Genomic DNA, 15,483 nt, shown 5'->3' on the forward strand with positions numbered 1-15,483 from the left:
TCCACTCACTCACTCAGCTCAGAGATCCACTCATTGACGATCACATGTTGATCTGATTGGTTACAAGGTGGTTTGTGACGTCAGACACACCAGCGATTTCAAAAATGTCTCGGTTATACAAGTGTTAAGGGAACATTCCATTTTGCAAACATAATGATAACGTTACTTTTGAATGTTTCTGAATGTTCTGAAACAAGTAGTAACATTTCAAAAATGTTAGACATATGTTTCAGAAAAAAAACATTTCTGAAAAAAAGCATTCCATTAATGATGTTTAAATAATGTTTTTATAATGTTTTTGATAACATTTTGAGAACGTTATTAAAGACCAGATAACTTTGAATGAATGTTCTATTATTGTTACTGGAAGAACGTTTCTTCACAACTTTGAGAGAACCTTGCCAGAACGTTAGCCGAAGTTCTGAGAACATTCCCTGTTAGCTGGGATACCACTGATTTACATGTAGCCTAAACATAATGATAATCTAATGAGGTTTTACAGCATTCATGCCACCTGTTGGTATGATCCATTAATGCCCCACAAAACATCATTTTATAGTGTATTTAATCTTTAATTGATAGACAGCACTATTCACTATCATGCACTATAGGGTAGTGAAAATACAGCATTTGGGTAAAAACAGTAAATAATAAAAAAACATTTTTTATATATTTCTATTTGTACAAAACAAACACTTTTCTGTGATGGAACCAAACAATTAGGACAGGAGATGAATCGTCACATGATAAACAAATACGTGCATGTGTAACATTTTTGTTGTTCTTCCTGCTTTATCATATTTCCCCCAGTTTCACAGATAAGGCTTAAACTAGTCCCAGACTAAAATGCATGTTTGAGCTGTTATAACTGAAAGTAACTCGCAGTGATTTATCTTAAAATATGCCATTGTTTTATCTCAAGATTCACACCAGTAATGTTTTTTTATGGCACTTTAATAAAAGCTACTTAAATGTCCTAACTGAATGATGGCTTAAACTAAACCCTGTCTGTGAAACCAGGCCATGATGTGTTTGCTCTACAGCTTAGTATGCATTACAATTTAATAAAAAGAAATCTTGACCATCTCTGACCTAACCTTAAATATTTTCAAAATCCACTTTTTTTTTGTGAATTTGATTCCCAGCACTGCTTTTCTTCAGGTCATGTGTGTAGTGAGGTGACGCAGAAACTCTCCACGGGTGCTTGTGTGTCCCGGAAACACAGCGTGACAGAACTCACACACCTGCGACTGCAGCGTCATTCCAGACATGAACAGCCCTCCCGCTTGACTGACCAACTCGCTGTCCAGAAAGGAGGATGACCAGGGCCTCTGTGGGACAGACAAACACTCTTTTCACACACATCAGATTGTAAACTCTTAGGGCGCTTCTCAAACGGATGGCTGTGTCCTTCTTAGTCTAGTCCTTGTCAGCAATAAACCCTAGATTGAGACCGTCTAGTTTGAGCATGACTATGTCACGCATGTTCCTGCTCCCACAGTCACGGCACAAAAATACTATTCAAACTTAATTTTGGAAAGATACTTTATATTAAAAATCTTTATATTAACTCGGCCTGTGGTCTCCCATTGGCTCACATTATTGGGAGTTTAGTGTTAAAGCCCCCCTGTAGTACATCATTTTATCCCTTAAAAGTCATCTTTGATCACCAAAATATGTCACATTATGTCTGTGTGGTGTTTTTAATATGATTTAAGACAAACCACGTGTAACTTCATAAGTCGACACCATTGCTGAGTATTTTCTCCTTAAAACTGCAGTGAACCAAAGACAGTCTCAAAAACACGGTTTGAAATCGCTGGTGTTTCTGAGATCAACGTGTGATCTCTGAGCTGAGTGAGTGAGTGGAGGCGGGGATCATTTGCATATTCATAGAACCACGTATACTAAATGAGGCAAGGGTGTAGATTTACATTTAAGCTATTTTAAGGCATAACCATTTTTATTTTTTTAAGGAGAAAACATTTAAATACGTCATTTTGGCGATCAAAGATGAGTTTTAAGGGATAAAATAGTTTAGTTTACGAGCTGTTAAATTAATAGAATTTCATTAAAAAATGTAACCAAATCCATATGACTTATTAACCACTGTTTCTATATATGAAGCATCTGACAGAAGGCTTTCAAGGTTTTATATAGAACCTTTTCTAACAAGAGTGTAGAAAGATGTTTCGCAGGAGGTGTGGTCAGAAGGACTAGACACAATCAATTGAAAGTCATTCAAGTTTAGGAGCTTAAAACAAAGAAAACCGGAGTGAACCAAAGCTAACTAAAAACAGCTATGATACAAACCCGCAGCCGTTGTGAAGTCTGGTTAGCATAATAATGTTGCTCAACTTTCCTCAGGTCATCCCAGGCACTGTTTTCAGCCGTCTTTACGGGATTATGGAAAACCACATTGTCGTGGCTACCTCGTTTCTGATCGGACATGTCCAGGTTAAGATGCAGTTGGTCTAGTCCTCTATCAATGTGACTGAGATCATGAGCAGCTGAAAAACAAACACATAAACGGCAGAATGAAAAAACTGGCGCTCAAAAGATTTACAAAAGTAAGTAATATCAACGATACACTGGCAACTTTCACTCAGAAATTGCTTGTAAATTTCACAATTATTTACAATGAAACGGCTTGTAACACTGAATTAAAAATGACATTTTAAAGTAGTAATTTCTTCTAATCTTTGTTGTATTTTAAAACTAGTTACATCAGTGTAGATTAGAATAACTTTCGTAATGAGAATCCTTTACTTTGAGGGTTCAGTATGTGTGTTTCAGTGGGATGTCTCTGAGATTCATGGGATTCTGCAGGATGGGGTTGGCGTCCCGTCTCTTTCGCTGTACACTGGCACAGGCTGGCTGACTCTGAAAGTGAACATCAGTGTCATTTAAATCATTTATCATAGTCTCTACAATCATTTAATACATACAAATATTAATATTACATGAGGTACTGAAAATTGGTGGTTTATTTGAGTCCTTTGACCTTGTTGTCGTTGCACTGTGTCAGAGAGATGTTGTAGCATTGCTGCTTGTTTTAAGCAGAGAGACTGGAGACGGACAAACTCCTGATACAGCGCTGTATACGCCTCCTCCATCTTAATGAGTGGAGGAAATTAAAAATAAAACTGATTGGAAAGTCTTCGAGCTTGCAGTCTTGTAGTCAACTTCTGTATAGTAAGAAATAGAGAAAGAGAGAGAGATTTCCACCATTATAACAAAAAATAATTACAAACGTACATTTCATTGACCAAAATGGAGCAAGTTCACTCAATGTCATTAAAAACCCTATTTACAGCTTATGAGATTTTTCCCAGCAAAATTTAACAGCAAAAACGCAGTGCATATAAAAGTAACTTTATACTTTTTTTACTATATACTAAAATAAAATTAAGGCTGCTCTGTCCCTGCTCAAACTTCTGTGTAAAGTCATAATGCTGCATAAAAGCCAGATTAAATTATGCCTGCTCTGATCCATCTCAGACCCTAGAATCAAATTATACAGTAGTAATTGCTGTGTAAAAGCAACATTACAGTCAGCATGAAACTGAAGTTGCGATGGTCTTATCTTTTCAATTGCAACGTATATCTGACTGAAACAGTGTCATGACGAATCGGGTCCTCCCTCGAAATCAGTTAATGATTATACTAAGTACACACAAACAATATTAATTTGAAATATGTATAATTTACTATATAGTGCATAATAGCCTTAAACAAAATAAACGTTTCTTTCACTTGATAAAACTGTTAGTTAATAAATAAATAATAATACTAATAATAATAGCCTATTAAGTGAATAAATTAACATGATTACATTCTTTTTAAAACTGAAATATTTGGAAATTTAACACATAATTAATGTAGAGTAAGTACAAATGCGTGTATTAAGCTATCAGGCTAATCGGGTATCTGTATGCTATGCTAGTACATAAGCTAATTAATGCAAACATTAATGGTCATTATAACGTTAATTCAAACAGCATTTATCATAACATGATTTTGTAGGAATTGTAAACGGGCGAGTGCCTATTCAAAGTAATTTGAGCAAATGGGATCACTTGGGGTCCTAGACCCAATTTGCGAATAGGACCCGATTCGTCACCACAATGGCTTCTGGAACAAGAACAAATTTTTAAGTTAAGTTAACCACTTTATTAACCCCACAAGGGGAAGTTATATGTTGGGCGTGGCTTGATTCTGTCCATGGGGAATTGATTGGTGGATCTCATGTGAGTGACAGGTTGCCCCGCCCTCACGCCAGTAAACACATCATCAGAGAAGAGATGTTTATGCAAGAGGGATGGGAAGCTATTTTGATTAAAGATTTCGAGGCACATGAATTTAAAACAAAAAATGATTTACAAATAAATAGCCTACTGCAGAATTCCATAAAAATTGTCAATTTTGATCTCATTATGACTTTAAACAATCTGTGTAGACACCTAATTGCTGCTTCAGAAGCCACATTTGAATATTTGGGAAATAAAGTTTTTTTTTTTTTGCTAATGACTCAAAAAAGCATTGGTACCCGCCTTAGAACAGATTAGCTTCGACAAACAGGGAAGTAAACACAACAGATTGTGCCACAAAAAAAAGTTGCTGTTTATTTTACCATCGGGAACTAGAGGGGAAACAAGTTAGTTGTTACAGGTCATAAACTGGGTGCTGTCACAAAATATATTTTGACATTAAAAAAAACTTGGCTACAACCTTTCAGTTTTCCCTTCAGAGCGATAAGAATCAGAATCTGTACGGCTTTACAGAGGTGTCGACAGCTTCGAAGTCGAAAGGTATTTTCTGACTGAGGTGACATTTTTCTTGTTGGACATTTCAGTTAACCGATAGTTAGCTAGGTTACCAACCATGGGTAAACCTCAAACCATCAAAATCATCCGCAGTGTTCCTCCGGCTACTTCAACCACAGGTGTCAACCGAAAGCACAACAAATACAGAGCAGCCTACCTTTGTTTGTACCACCAGATATTCAAGAATAAATCTGTAGCAAACAATAGCAACACGTTTCTACATTGCATTGATGTGGCCACAGAATGAAAGCATAAAGAGGAAGAACAGATTTGCATAATAGTAGCCTATACATAATATACGTGCTTACTAATATCCAGTCATTCGTAATCAAATCGATACAATGGAAGATATATATTTTTTACGTTTGTCACTCTGATGACCGTGCGATGAAGACTCCGTATATGCAGTCCAGAGTAAACTTTATCAAATTTAAGAAAACCGTAAGTTGGCTATCAGGAAATCAAAAACAGGAACTCGAGCAGGAACCTCCTCCCGGGTCAGTTAAAGTGACCCAGCACAGAATCAGCGCATTATCTCTCATCACGTCTGAACTCGAGAAAACTGTCCACACTGGATGCGTTATCATGGGGGCGTAGTGTTGTGCCTGTTACAGTGGGCTACTAGTGTGTACTGTACTGTATGTGTAATTTTGTTGTTAAAGGGGACATGACTGCATTGTTTTATTGTTTTATAATGTTTCCTGGGGTGTACTTATAATGTAAGTATGATTTTTACATCAATAAAATTTTTTTTAAAAGTCCTACCCTGATTTTGGGTATTTGAAAGCTTAAAAGGGCATGTCTGCTGTGAGACTTCAGTGTAAACGCCCACTGCTGTGATTGGCTGACATCTTTGCATATGAAATAGTTAAGTATTACATATGGAACTCTCTTGCAAACTTTAACCACATTTTTACTTTTACAGCTGTCAAGGTTAAGTAATCGTAATTAAGCTTGATTGATGAATATTTTCTTGTTCAAAAAGGATAGAGGATTCGACCTCAATCCAACCTCAAACCCCAAACTTTTTTGCCAGCCGAACCCCTTAGACATAAAATATAACCCCCCTGAGATTTTAAGTTAACATTTCAATAATTTAACAACACATTTACATATTCACTCTTCTCTGATGTTTTTAAATAGTCATATGACTAGCAAGTAAATAGATTTAAATAAATATTTGATATTTTTTAATAAGTGTTTTATTTTGACATTGTAGCTGGACTTTAAAGTGGACTTTTTAGTTATGATGCCTTGGTTTTCTTTTAAAAATGTCACATGATCCTTCAGAAATTAACAGGTGTGCTCGACTAGAAGCGCCGCTGTGCAGACTGATTGGTGTATGACATGATCAAAGTACCAAAAAGAGCAATTCAAAAGCATTACAGGAGAGCCGTCTGCTCTCTAATCATTCTCGCCCCGGAGCAGAGGTCCCAATGTGAGTCTAACCAGGGGTGTGAGCCGGCAACTACCGTGCCAGAGAGAATCAGGGGCCATACCATGGCCTTTTAAAATACCTTTTTTTCTGAGGATCTGCCTAGGAGCTTCAGTCCTCCAGCTTGGCCCAGTAGGGAGTTTCCCCTGGCTCCGCTCCCATCCTACGAACTCATCACTCCACTCCTGTGGACCTGTCAGCTCCACCTTGGCACCTCCCTCCCTCGGCTCCACCAGAAACCACCATCCTGACGGCTCCACAGGGCTCCCTCGTCCCACCGGCTCCGCATCAGTCCTCAGGCTCCCTGTTCCACCTCGGATGCTCCTCGCCGCGGCTCCACCTCGGTCTCCAGAGCCAGCCATGTTGCGTGGGCTCTTCGTCTCGTCAGCTCCACCTGAGGCTTTATCTCCAGCGGCTCCATCTCCATCGGTCGTCCCCAGGGTGTCGTTAGCCAAGACACCTCCAATGCTCCTCCCTTCCTTGACTCCGCCCTGGGGCCTCGTCCTGGCTGTACTCTGGACTATCATCTGGCTCCTTCTGCTCCTGCCTCACCCTGGCTCCTCCCACCCTCCACTCCCCCACTGACTGTTTTGTTTGCCCTGGACTGTTCGTGTCTTTCTTCTCTTCCACGTCCCCCTCCAGACCCCCCCACCCTCCTCCTCAGTTGTAACTTGTGTACTCTGGGGGAGTATACATGATGTAACATGTATGCTGTTTTTACTTTGTTTCATTGGGTTTTTGGTTCTGTCCATAGACTGTAAATAAATATGGACGTAGTGTCCGTGACGTCACCCGTAATTTTCTAAAGAGCATTTTTGAAGCCCAAAGTAGGCGGAGCCGGCCGTCGCCATCTTGGTAGTGCGTCACTCCTGGATAACCGAAAATGGGCAAAGAGGCGGGATTAGCTGAGGTGAAGTGACGCTAACAGACAGCAGACAAACCAGGGGGGCAGGGTTTCATATTATTTTGAAGTTTCCCCGGGCGCCGCCATTGGCTAGCGGACCCCCACCTGCTGTTAGCATCCCATTGACTCCCATTCATTTTGGTGTCACTTTTACAGCGAATAACTTTACATCTGAGGCGTTTAAAGACTCCATTTGTCCATTATTTATTTCTAAAGAAACACGAAAATGTATAAAAGGCTCCATTACCTTGTAGCTTCCGTTATGGCCCCGTAGAAGCAGTTTTTGTAAAAATAGGCTAACAATTGCGTCATAACCACGTGATTCTCTGTCGCACAGTAGAGAAATTTCCGTATGGACAGGAGGAGAAGCTTGCGGGCAATCGGGGGGACGTGGAGGCAAAGTGACAAAATAATTAATCAGAATACATAGCAAAAGTTTCTCCTGCTCCTAGCTTATGGACACCTCCTACTCACACTCTCCGTCTCTGCAAGTTTCGGAAGGGAATGATTTAGATTTCTCTTGGCACAGCTACTAGAAGACAGACGGGTTGCTCACGTCACATCTACGTCGTCAAGCTCAGTTTGAGTCTGCACAGTACGCTCAGCCATCAGGAAGTGAGTGCTTCTAATTGACTTCACTTGTCTCCGTTGAATCCAATGGGGTCGCTGTGTCCAGTTTATATACTGTCTATGAGACAAACGGCTAGTAGTGACATCAGCGGCAATCCACCTGTCACTTAAGTGGATTAAAATTCTATAAATTCATAAACATACATTTAAAACACATAAATTCTCATGTGTGTCTTAAGGTTTGATTTCAGCACGAAATTCTTTCCACACTGAGTGCATGTGAACGTTTTTTCTCCAGTGTGAATTCTCATGTGTGTCTTAAAGGTCCCATTGCATGGATTATTTTATTATTTTAGAATGTTTGCTGGGGTGCCCTTATAATGTTAGTATGTTTTTTAGATCAAAAGTTGTTATAATTTAAAATAAAAGGCATATTTCCTATTCTGATTTTAGCCTCTGATTTGAACGCTCTGTTTGAAGGGGCGTGTCTGGTGTGAGACTTCAGTGTAAACGCCCACTGCTGTGATTGGCTGACATGCTTGCATATGAAATATTTTGCATTAGCCTACATGTGGAACTCTCTCGAAAACTTTTACTATTACTATTATACGTTTTTACTATTACAGCTATCGAGATTAACGAATCATGAGAAGTTTAAAGGGATAGTTCACTTTGAAATTAAGTTTGGGTATGTTTTAGCTTACCTCAAGGGCATCCAAGATGTAGGTGTCTTTGTCTTTGACACGAAACGAGCGGTTTGTGTGAGAAAACGAACAGTATTTATATCGTTTTTACCTCTTGTACACTTTCCGGCGCTTGCGCAGACTAAGCCAGAACGCGCGCACACGTCACACACCAGGAAGCGCACGCGCCCTCAGATCACTTGGACGTGGTTGTGTAGAGGTAAAAACGATATAAATATGGTTAGTTTTCTCACACAAACCGCTCGTTTCGTGTCTTAGGCCATCAATGTGTACTTACGATGGGGAATTGTTTAATTTGGACTCTGTGCTTGCTCTTTGAGGTGGTGACCATAGACCTGCATTATATGACTGACAGACAAGAACGGTTTGACTTAAAAATATCAAAATTGAAACTACTGCGGAAACAAAGACACCTACATCTTGGATGCCCTTGAGGTAAGCTAAAACATACCAACATTTAATTTCAAAGTGAACTATCCCTTTAAGTATTTAGATCTATTCCCATCACTTTAAAGGTTGCAGTGATGAGCATTGAGCAGACGACAGCCTGTTGATCACGTGAATGAAGATCTTATCATTGCAACGCAGTTTCTGCACTCTCACTAATGATTTCACCAATGCAAACATGAGGTAAGTACAGTAAGAGCTTTGTTGTGCAGTGTAACAGCGTCATTGATTTCATAATGAGTTTTGGCAAGTGTCCAGATAAACTCGCACTGTGTGATTGACAGCTTGGGCGATTGGAAATGGATTGTTCTTTGATCGCTTTCTATTTAATCACAGTTTAAATACGATTATTTTCATCCTACTAAGAGAAACGACGTGAAGTTGATCGTTTAGTCACTGGCTTGATTTACTGATGCAGTTTATCCCGAGGTTTTCCCGCAGCCTGCCGGATCCAGGCCGTATCCAGATCTGATGAAGGACCTTCGCCTGGACCCGATGACAACGCAGTGCTGAAGTGCCAACTAGTCTCTCCCTATGGAGGATCCCTTTACCACTCTACAGATAAAGCGTTGTCGGGAAACTCAATTCGCGTATCTACCCCGAATTGATAAAATAAAATAAATTCTGTATCAAACATTATAAGGAAACACTAGTACTTTGTTTAGGCTTGGTTTGTAGGGTATTACAAACCTGCGTACATATATTCAAACGCACATAACTATAGAACCAATTCTAAATGCGCATGTGAACGCCATCAGCGTTTCTCACAGGTTCGCGTTTAAAGTCTATGTAGAGAGAATTGTGTCGTCTTAGCGGCCCCTAATTTAATTACAAATGATTGTTGCGACGGAAGCGAATCAATCATAACTAACCTTAGCTGGAAAATAACTTTACTAAAGAACCGATATAAAGCCAAAACAATCTCTGTTACCATAAATTATACGTTTATCTCTGTAAAGCTGCTTTGAAACAATCTACATTGTTAAAAGCGCTATATAAATGAAGATGACTTGACTTGACTTGATGCATAAACAGTATTGAACGACTTTGAGAGAAAGATTATCTGTCTGAACTTGAACAATTACACATCAGAAACTCACATAACCCACTGGTTCTTCAGAGGCTCGGATGAAGGAACTAAAAAAAATACTTTTGTGTTAATTTGTACATCCAAACACTGAGCAACTGCCATGCTTCGCTCGTTTGCAAGCCATGATGTCTCTCGAGGAAAAAACAATATCGCAGCTCATTTTCTCATGGGCGGCCAAATTATTTTTGCTGCTAAAGAAGAGAAAGGGGAGGTAACCTTTCCCCTTATGACGACATAAGGGGAAGATTCTAGATTCGCCCGTCTGAGCTTTCATTTTCTCAAAAGTACCCAGGGCTTGGTTTACACCCATCAAAACGTCTAGCCACTGGGGGACCATAAGCAGGCTAGGGAAACTCATATTAAGGTTAAAAAACCTCATAAAGTGAAATTTTCATGCAATGGGACCTTTAAGGTTTTTCTCCAGTGTACTTGAATACATCTTGTGGTGCAACCTGGACACATCGTCAGTGATGCTCCCGGGGTCATAGGGTGTTTTGGGTCTTACATCAGACACCCTCACCCGGGCGACCCAGCCGGGGGTGATCAGGCCCCGACTTGTGTCCAGGTAGCGCCCGACGCCACGCGTCCCCCCTCCTTAAATGAAACTAAATAAATAAATAAAAAATGCTCAAGCATCATGTAATCAACATCATAATATCTTTATATAAGAATGTATTCTCGCCGTTTTTCCGTTGCTCATTTGAGCACTTCTGGAACAGGTGTAATAGTTTGTTTCTAGAAACATCTTTGCAAAGACGATTCAGACTAATGCCATTCCATTAATCAACATAGTGGTTTTGCACTCAGTTCTTATCAATCATATCAATCATTATAATGTAATTTTAAGATTATAAATGAATTAGGCTATATCTTTTAATATACTGCTCTCCAGTCAGGGCCGAAAATGTCAAAATATGCGGGCAAAAATGCTCCTGATATTTCAAAAATGTGACATGAGCAAGAGTGCTGTTATTGTTTAGTGTCTGAAAGAATCCCTGTTTTTGAACAAATCAGGCAAATCACTGATTCACTAAGCCATTCATAAAAACCATCTGCATCCGAAATCGCATACTTCCCTACTATAGTTTTTTTTTACTATATATTAAATAGCCTACTATATATTTCTTTAGGCCTATTTATAGTTTTATATTTAAGACATTAATCTCATAACATTATTTATGCAATTGTAATTGCTGTGCAATATCAGCTTCTGTGCTACTGTGCAGTGCTAGAATGATTTTTGTTTACACTGATTTCATTTGTTATTGTTAGCAATATCCAGTTATTCATTCTCATTAATGGAGTATTCAGAGGAAATCTGGTCTGTTTTCATTTACAACTAGCCTGTTTATGAAAGTTTGAATTATAAATTAACACAATACTGCATCTGCATGGTATGGCAAAACTTAGGCTGTATCGTAGGACAATTTAATGGTATCGTGACAACTAGACAAACCCTTGTATTTAACTCCAGTTGTGTGTGTGTGTGTGTGTGTGTGTGTGTGTGTGTGTGTGTGTGTGTGTGTGTGTGTGTGTGTGTGTGTGTGTGTGTGTCACAAAGATATCTTTTTAGTGACACACAATTTAGCGTTATTTAGCAGCACAGTTAGAAAATAATGTAAATAAATGTCTATCTACTGTAGACAATTCCATTGTTAAATGGTATGTTTGATTCTGAAAGTTGCTCGTATTATGTTACACGTGTGTTTATATCAGGTCTTGTTTATTCATTACATAAAATATGGATCAACACAAGTTTCACAACTCATAATCTTTACACGTTGTCATGTGAATAACAAGTCAGTAACTTGCGTTTCAATAAATGTACAACATGGGTTTATTAAGTGGGACACTTTTTTTACAGTCTATGACATGACGAAAGTAATAATTTCGGATTGAAGATCTGATTCGGATTAACTCAGTAAACACTCAGGCTGGGTTGTATTTTAATTTTTTTTATAACTAAAATGAATCGATTAGTCAAGTCAATTAGATGTAGATTTCCCGAAATAAAAACGAATGTACTCATAGTCTGAAACAGCAGATTTACAGCAGAACCAACGGGTGTTGTACTAATAGATGGTTGTAGCCGGTTGTAGCCTACTTGTGTCTTCCCGCGCTCACTTCTCTTTCGCCTCGTAGACTGGGATCTACGTCATTGGCCACGTTGCACGAGCGCCCTCTACTGGCGGAAACAATCCCTTTCTATCTAAACTTCAGAGTCAGGTCAGTCACGCAAGTCAGATTATTCAATTATTATTCAATAGTCTTATTAAAACTCGTTTTGACCTCAATTGGTTTCTTGCTTTTCACCTGCCTCTGACCTTTGAGCTGACAGAAGAGTCGACACGACTGTTTTTAATAGCAGACAAAATATATTCAATAAAGCACTTAAATCTAACAATATCAAAGTATGGCCATATAGACACCCTTCTCAGTCATGACTGGGTGAAGCTTGAGCAAACTGGCAGAGCTATTAGCTTGGTAGAAAAACTGAAAGACCTTTGAGAGGTTTGGCATTCCTTCTGAAATGTGACATTCGCCTCTAATTAAATGGGTGTGGAATAAGGCAAGCACGATTTTATTAGATTTAACTGCTTCTAATGTACCACATAGATTGCCAAGCCCTGCCTAATAACAAACACAAAACAAGCACTATATATAAAATAAATCAAATTTGACAGAAACTTCACATTTAATGCAGAAGTATGTGATCGCAATGATGGAAGCAGATGAGCAACTGATTTATACAGTGTTCAGGATAGATGTCTGTTCTGATATGGAGATCAAGGCAATGATTGAAGACGGATGAAGGAAGCAGATGACTGAAGACAAGTCGTTCAGGTATCGTGCAGTTAAGGAGTCAGGTAAGTGCATGCAGATCAGGGCCAGTGAGTATGATGGGAAATGCAGTGAGGAGTTGGTGACTAGCTGGTGACCGTGACAAAGTCCACCATAAGTGAGTAAAAACCCTCCCCATTTATCCAGGCTTGGGACCGGCACTGACATTACACTACTTTGTGTAATGTCAGAGGCTGGGTTAAATTTTTTTATTTTTGTTGTTGTTGTTTTTAGTTTTTTTTTTTTTTTTTTTTTTTACACAAGCCCATAATATTATCAATATATAAAATTAAATCTTGGTAGTAATTTAAATATTTAAAAAAAGTATAATAATAATATAAAAATAAAATATTTTATAAAAAGGAAACATAAAAACATACTACCACAAAAACATTTGTAAAAAAAACACACACAAAAAATTAACTATCTTTAATTATAAAAAAGTTCAAAAAAAAATGGACTGGGGCCTACTCGTCCAGCCATTGAAGGTCTAAGCCTTCCCTGCGGAATGACTTTCGACTCACCCCATAGTCAAACTTTAGTTCCCGGTCAACGGGGATGTCCTCCAAAGCCTTGAAAAGGATGACTTCACGCTCTTCCCCATCTGATGTCATTGTGCAGCACATTGGTTTAAGATTTGGCAACTTACTTGAGTGATTAATACGTCGCCCAAATGTGTCTGCATGGGGGTGACAGCGGCACGGGAAGGTCTGGGCATCAATACAGACACTTTTGGTTCCTGATTTTAAAAAAAACAAGTACCCTGCCTCATCTCTCAGGTCCTCCATCATTGCCCTCCCTTCAGATGCTGTGATTATATGGCCGTGATAATCACAGACTATATAGTTTTTAGCAAAATTTCGGGTTGCCACCACTCCTGTAATTAGGAAAACATTACATTTTGAGTTACTGAACATACTTTACATGCAGACAAAAAAAAATCAGGATTTAATTCAACTTTTTGGTGAATTCTGCCCTTGAAAATTACTGAAAGGTTTTCTTACCGAAATCTTTTGGTGGACCAAAGTCCTTCATAGCATGGCCTGTCCAGGTCTGCTCAGCCACACAGCGCCGGATTATCTGGATAAAAGGATCCGTTTCAACCCTCTGTTTAGAGGATGACCTCCACAGCTTTGCAATATCATCTGGTTTTGGGCAATTGGTCGTCCACCCCTCCTGACCAATCACCCTTGCCACTTTAGCTGCAGAAGGCTTGCGGAGACTGAAATAACCTGAAAGACAGAATGACAAGACTTTACTCGTGCAAGTCATTTGTCACTGTGAATTAATGTCAAATTAATGGGTGCCAATGCTGTATTGATGGATTTGGAGACTTACCAAGTAGATATTCTTTTCTTTGCCCATATGTGAGAGGCGCCACTTATCGTAATATAACCTGTCTCATGGGAACCCACGGAATTGCTGTTCAAATAGTTTGCGTTATGTCTTTGATAAATGAAGAGACATACACGGCCAAGGAGTGCAAAAGCTCTACCACCTTCTCACTTTGTCCCGCGCCAGCGTTACGGCCAAGTAGAGGCTGATGCACTCCTGTTGGTGTGCTGTCAGCTCTTTTGCAGCCACCATAACCGCCCTCCTCACATCCTGGCTTCTAAACATGTCCACTTTATACCTGTAGAAATAAAATATAAAAGGGAAATGTTAATCGTGGAATGACTGTGACTGACAAGATGTAACTAAGTGTATACATTCACACACGTGCACATTGATCTGTGTAGGTATGTACATTGAATGTAGGTGGTTCATGTCCTGGGACACGCTGTGGACCGCAGAACCGGAACAGGACACACAAAACCAGTTGCAAGCTTGATCAGCCTGAAGACTATCAGGGCGGATCTTAGTGAAGTACTGCTGCAAAATCTATGAAAAAAAGTTATTACCCAAAACACTAATGGTAAGCAATCTACTGTTTGTCTTGTGTCTGAAACTTACAGCTTCCTCAGTCAGCCTGGCTCAAGGCAATGTTCAGACGGTGCGTCCGGTTATACGGCCCACCCACTCCGCATCCTGAAAAACATTAAAAAGGAGTGAGTGTGTGTGTGTGTGTTTGAGAGAATGAATTTACTAACCCCATACGTGAACAAATAAACTACTTAAAATAGATGAACTTACCGTCATGTCTTCAACAGCTGCATGTGTGCATACACAAAGGCCGCCTCACAGTAATACCTGTGAAGGGTCTTGTCTGCATTTGATATTTTCCTGCCCAACTGCAGGTCCTCTTGGATCCTTTGTATGTCATTTTTTGCGACCTTCAAAATCTTCTGACATTTTGAAATGTCAGAAGCAGAACTGACTGAACCAGACTGTTTGGATTAAACATGAAAAAAACAACAACAAAAAAACGACAGGATACTTAAAACACAACCCTTAAGATTATTAATTAATTATTTGTAGAATGTATTTAATAGATTATGCTGTCTTGAAAACATTTGCTATTGGTTTGTAAAAGATGTCATGATTCATAATACATGTTTGAGATTAGTTTTCGTTGCATTTACACACAGGTGCCGCTAAACTGTGGCGTTTTTGGCGCTTCGAGTGAATCGTTGGTTTTCAAAAAGATTTGTTTGTCCTATCACTAAAGTTTAGCGCCATTAATAATACCTTACATTTACTGTGTATGTATCACAATCAGTGCAGTT

The 15,483-nt window shown here is 39.1% G+C and overlaps 1 protein-coding gene and 1 long non-coding RNA gene across 9 annotated transcripts; both read right to left on the reverse strand.

The window, feature by feature from the left end:
* Window positions 1-548: 548 nt before the first annotated feature.
* LOC309488338 (uncharacterized protein) lies at window positions 549-5,403 on the reverse strand. Of its 7 annotated transcripts, none has more exons than XM_082156568.1 (6): window positions 5,190-5,403; window positions 4,984-5,017; window positions 3,005-3,116; window positions 2,770-2,883; window positions 2,314-2,510; window positions 549-1,331 (listed from the first exon to the last, which is right to left on the reverse strand). In XM_082156568.1, exons 3-6 carry the CDS (start codon window positions 3,114-3,116, stop codon window positions 1,158-1,160), a joined length of 597 nt encoding a protein of 198 aa, XP_082012694.1. In that variant the 5' UTR covers window positions 4,984-5,017; window positions 5,190-5,403; the 3' UTR covers window positions 549-1,157. The 7 variants fall into 7 exon arrangements, with proteins under 7 accessions (XP_082012694.1, XP_082012691.1, XP_082012695.1 ...); XM_082156565.1 differs by having other exon boundaries at window positions 3,005-3,188; window positions 5,190-5,402; XM_082156569.1 differs by lacking the exon at window positions 4,984-5,017 and having other exon boundaries at window positions 5,135-5,403.
* A 6,256-nt stretch (window positions 5,404-11,659) lies between these two features.
* LOC309488368 lies at window positions 11,660-15,421 on the reverse strand. 2 transcript variants are annotated; one of them, XR_014202088.1, is made up of 5 exons: window positions 14,951-15,421; window positions 14,565-14,845; window positions 14,156-14,450; window positions 13,822-14,049; window positions 11,660-13,694 (listed from the first exon to the last, which is right to left on the reverse strand). It is a non-coding gene; the product is annotated as an uncharacterized lncRNA (long non-coding RNA). The 2 variants fall into 2 exon arrangements; XR_014202089.1 differs by having other exon boundaries at window positions 14,565-15,421.
* Between the last annotated feature and the right edge of the window lie 62 nt (window positions 15,422-15,483).

This window comes from Leuciscus leuciscus (assembly GCF_965113295.1).
Source record: "Leuciscus leuciscus genome assembly, chromosome: 23".
NCBI lineage: Eukaryota > Metazoa > Chordata > Actinopteri > Cypriniformes > Leuciscidae > Leuciscus > Leuciscus leuciscus.

What these genes read in the sequence shown, in the direction of transcription:
- LOC309488338 (XM_082156568.1), bottom strand. Translation starts at nt 3,116, where the DNA reads ATGGAGGAGGCGTATACAGCGCTGTATCAGGAGTTTGTCCGTCTCCAG. An exon ending in CACAGTGCAACGACAACAAG is followed by an intron (nt 2,884 to 3,004) that starts GTCAAAGGACTC and finishes GTTCACTTTCAG; the next exon opens with AGTCAGCCAGCCTGTGCCAG. An exon ending in AGACTTCACAACGGCTGCGG is followed by an intron (nt 1,332 to 2,313) that starts GTTTGTATCATA and finishes TCTGTCCCACAG; the next exon opens with AGGCCCTGGTCATCCTCCTT.